Raw genomic sequence first — 3,091 nt, 5'->3', positions numbered from 1 at the left:
GAGCCATGGGAATGTGATCTGGAATGTGTAACGTGCCGAGCATGCTCGGCTGGCATGTGTATAGCAAAGCATCTTTCTTTTAGTCTAGTAGGAAGACTAGGTCCCCCTGCACCCCCCGGAGATATACTTCTAATCAGTGTTTCTAGATTGGAAAAAATGTGTAGAAAATGACTAGCTATGGCCCCAAGCTGAAAAAATGTCCCACATACCATTTTTATGCAAATTACTGCTGCCATTATCAAAAAAACGATTTTTGACATATCTCAGCCAATATTGCAGATAATTGAAAAATGAAGGTGTCTAGACCCATGTTTTGAAGGGCATAGATCATGATAGAACTATTCATAACATGATTACATGTGTCTATGGTATACTAGTATGCTAATTAGTGCTTTATTTACAAAATAATCACAGTTTTACGAAATAATAGACTCATATTAAGGTCCGTCTACACAGACGTTAACACAAAGTTTTATTTTTCTAAATATTACAACTGTCAAAATAGTCCTAGCACTCAATGTGACCACTCTTCTCTTGCTTGTTTTAGATAAACATCATTAGCATTAGTGATTCTACACTGAGTCAGTCATCATCATTTTCATCGAAATCGTCAGAGTCAAACTCTTCTTCTCCTTCCTCTTCCTCCTCCTCTTCGTGCTCTCCTGTGTTCAGAAGATCCACCAGTGAGGTTGGTAGGATGGGACCACTGGACCACATTGGTTTCAACAGTCCTTCATCAGTCCTTATCCATCCTTGCTCCTCATAAGGTTTTGGCTTTTCGATGATAGGTTGATCGGCTCTTTTGTACAATGCTACGCGGTGGTTCACACGCTGGATGTGCGGCTTCAGGGCAGACTGGCATGGAGGAAGGCGAGCCAGATCAACCTTGGACTTGGATGTGAGGGTCTTGTCCTCTCCCACCATTTTTCGTAGCAGCTTGGCACGGACAATGTCCACTGATGACTCGCGACTCTGGCCGTACATCACACAGGTGAATTTTTCTAACTGCCTCTCCACCTCAGGGTTGGCATCCCAGTTGTCACCCAGTTCACCGAATGCCCTGTGAAACCTGGGATTCTTCTCCAGCTTTTTCAAGGGCCCGACTTTTCCCTTCCCTTTGAAGGCACTGGTGCAGTCTTCTCCGCTGAACACATAGTACCCCAGGAGAGTGGCACAGTAGTCCTCTCCCAGGGATTCTGCCAGCTCAGAGACGTTGACAAGTTGGCGATGCTTCCCTGACCCTGTATCCAGGTACACCGTCAGCTTGATGTTGTGGGCATGGTGGAGCAGGATCAGGAGGATGTCTGTGTCCGGTGTTCTGACTACAGCGTTCTTGTATCCGATGGTAGCAGCATGATGGAGGTACAGAACCACCCTGGTATCAGTCTCTTCCTGGTTGCTGTAGATCGTGGGGAGTTCACGTACCTCGACCTGAAACACAAAAAGGCACCGCATTTCAATCACCAGTCACTGCCAGTTTCAGATCTAGACAAACATCACAGGTAATCACCTTTTTTTCAGGAAAAATTACAAATTGAATCGCCATTCACGAAGGGCTTTCAATTTTACCTTGCCATTCGTTGAGGCAAGTTGGTGGGCCTTCCCCTCCACGATCAGCACAGCCATCTCTGTTCTCTCCAGCCTGGTAGCTGCCTCTTGTCCACTCCACACTTTCAGAAGAAGCTGGCACATCTGCTTTTTGTTGTCGTCATTTGCAAGGAACATTTTGAAGTCATATGGCTTCCTGGTTGCTGGTCCAGCCAGAATGATCTTCTCTGAGCTGCCCCGCCTCAGCCTTTCCTGCGCTTTGATTGACTCAGGATGGTAACTGTCAGTGGAGAACAGAAAGTGCTGCTTGGCCACCATCTGATCAAGCACCTGCAAGCATATCTCACCACATGTTGGGGGAAGGTTGGCAAGGGTATGCAGCAGCGCCATTCCATCCTGGATGAACAGGGCATCCTTGGGGTATTGCAGATCTTGTGGTGTGGTGTCCTCTAAAAGGTAGTGCAGAATGGAGGCTTTGTTGGTTTTGCAGAAGAACCCATCTGGTGTCCCAAGGCTAGGAGGCACTGGCATCAGGCAGTACTTCATGAGTTCTCCCAGGTCTAATGGCTCATCTTGACTCTGAGACTTGACAAGGAGCAGGAATGCAAGGTTGCTTTGCTCCTGATACTGGATGACCTGGAATGATAAATGGTGATTGGTTGATATGTACTACAGGAAGGACTACAGGTGAAAATTATTCATGTGCTATAAATTGGCATATTTACAATCTTTACATTGTTCATTGATGTGCACTGTCTTTAATAAACAAATTTGGAGTTCAATCTTGTATCTCAATATAGCATGTACAGGACGCCATTTAAAAATACAACATAAAATACAAAAGCACTTGGGTATTGGATTACATCCTTACCTTGCCCTGTGAGGATGTTAGTGTGATCTTCTTGTTACTAGCCTCCATGGTCTTGAGTTTCTTTCTCTTGATTGGGTTGAAGAAGCTCTCAGGTTCTCCGCTTTCCAGGCGCCTGATGAAGTCAGCTTTCGCAGCTTTCCCCACAGCTTCTGCTTGTAACACATCCATCTCAACATCCATGGGGACGGGAGCACCAGAGGCCAGGCAGTAGAGTTTGTCCTTATCAATGATGGTGAACGGATTGGTGAAGTTCTTGATAGTAGTTAGGGTTCGCTGAACGGCCTCCTCGCCTTTTCTGATCTCTGCCTTCTCTAGTTCACGATGTCTCCCTGCTCTTGGGCAGTCTGGGTCATCGATGAGATCCACCATCTCAAGGGTCTTTTCATAGAACTGTGCCCGTGCTGTGGTTGTTCGGCACCATCTCTGGTATGCCCCAAACATGCTTCCGAGTGTGAATGCTCGTGCGAGAGCATTGGAAACTGTTATGTTTGAGCTGTGCACAAGCCAGAAAGAAATGACATCACATTTGTCATGATCAACCTTCGTGAAGTGGATATGCTCCTTGATTGGGTCATTCTGTAGGCGTTTCAGTAGTTTCTCTGACCGATAATTTGAGTTCTCATATCCATTCAGTTTCAGTTCCTCGACATAGAGCAAGCGCAAGGAAGAAAG

At 46.0% G+C, this 3,091-nt stretch overlaps 1 protein-coding gene across 1 annotated transcript; it reads right to left on the bottom strand.

Moving 5' to 3' along the window:
• Positions 1-414: 414 nt before the first annotated feature.
• LOC137415225 (uncharacterized) lies at positions 415-2,847 on the bottom strand. Its single transcript, XM_068100811.2, has 3 exons — positions 2,420-2,847; positions 1,570-2,184; positions 415-1,431 (listed from the first exon to the last, which is right to left on the bottom strand). Exons 1-3 carry the CDS (start codon positions 2,786-2,788, stop codon positions 583-585), a joined length of 1,833 nt encoding a protein of 610 aa, XP_067956912.2. The 5' UTR covers positions 2,789-2,847; the 3' UTR covers positions 415-582.
• Between the last annotated feature and the right edge of the window lie 244 nt (positions 2,848-3,091).

The sequence above is a fragment of the Myxine glutinosa genome, chromosome 6 (assembly GCF_964187855.1).
Source record: "Myxine glutinosa chromosome 6, kmMyxGlut1.1, whole genome shotgun sequence".
Taxonomy (NCBI): Eukaryota; Metazoa; Chordata; class Myxini; order Myxiniformes; family Myxinidae; genus Myxine; species Myxine glutinosa.
This window is presented reverse-complemented; position numbering and strand designations above follow the sequence as displayed.

What these genes read in the sequence shown, in the direction of transcription:
- LOC137415225 (XM_068100811.2), bottom strand. Translation starts at nt 2,788, where the DNA reads ATGGTGGATCTCATCGATGACCCAGACTGCCCAAGAGCAGGGAGACAT. An exon ending in TAACATCCTCACAGGGCAAG is followed by an intron (nt 2,185 to 2,419) that starts GTAAGGATGTAA and finishes TTATCATTCCAG; the next exon opens with GTCATCCAGTATCAGGAGCA. An exon ending in TTGCCTCAACGAATGGCAAG is followed by an intron (nt 1,432 to 1,569) that starts GTAAAATTGAAA and finishes TTTGTGTTTCAG; the next exon opens with GTCGAGGTACGTGAACTCCC.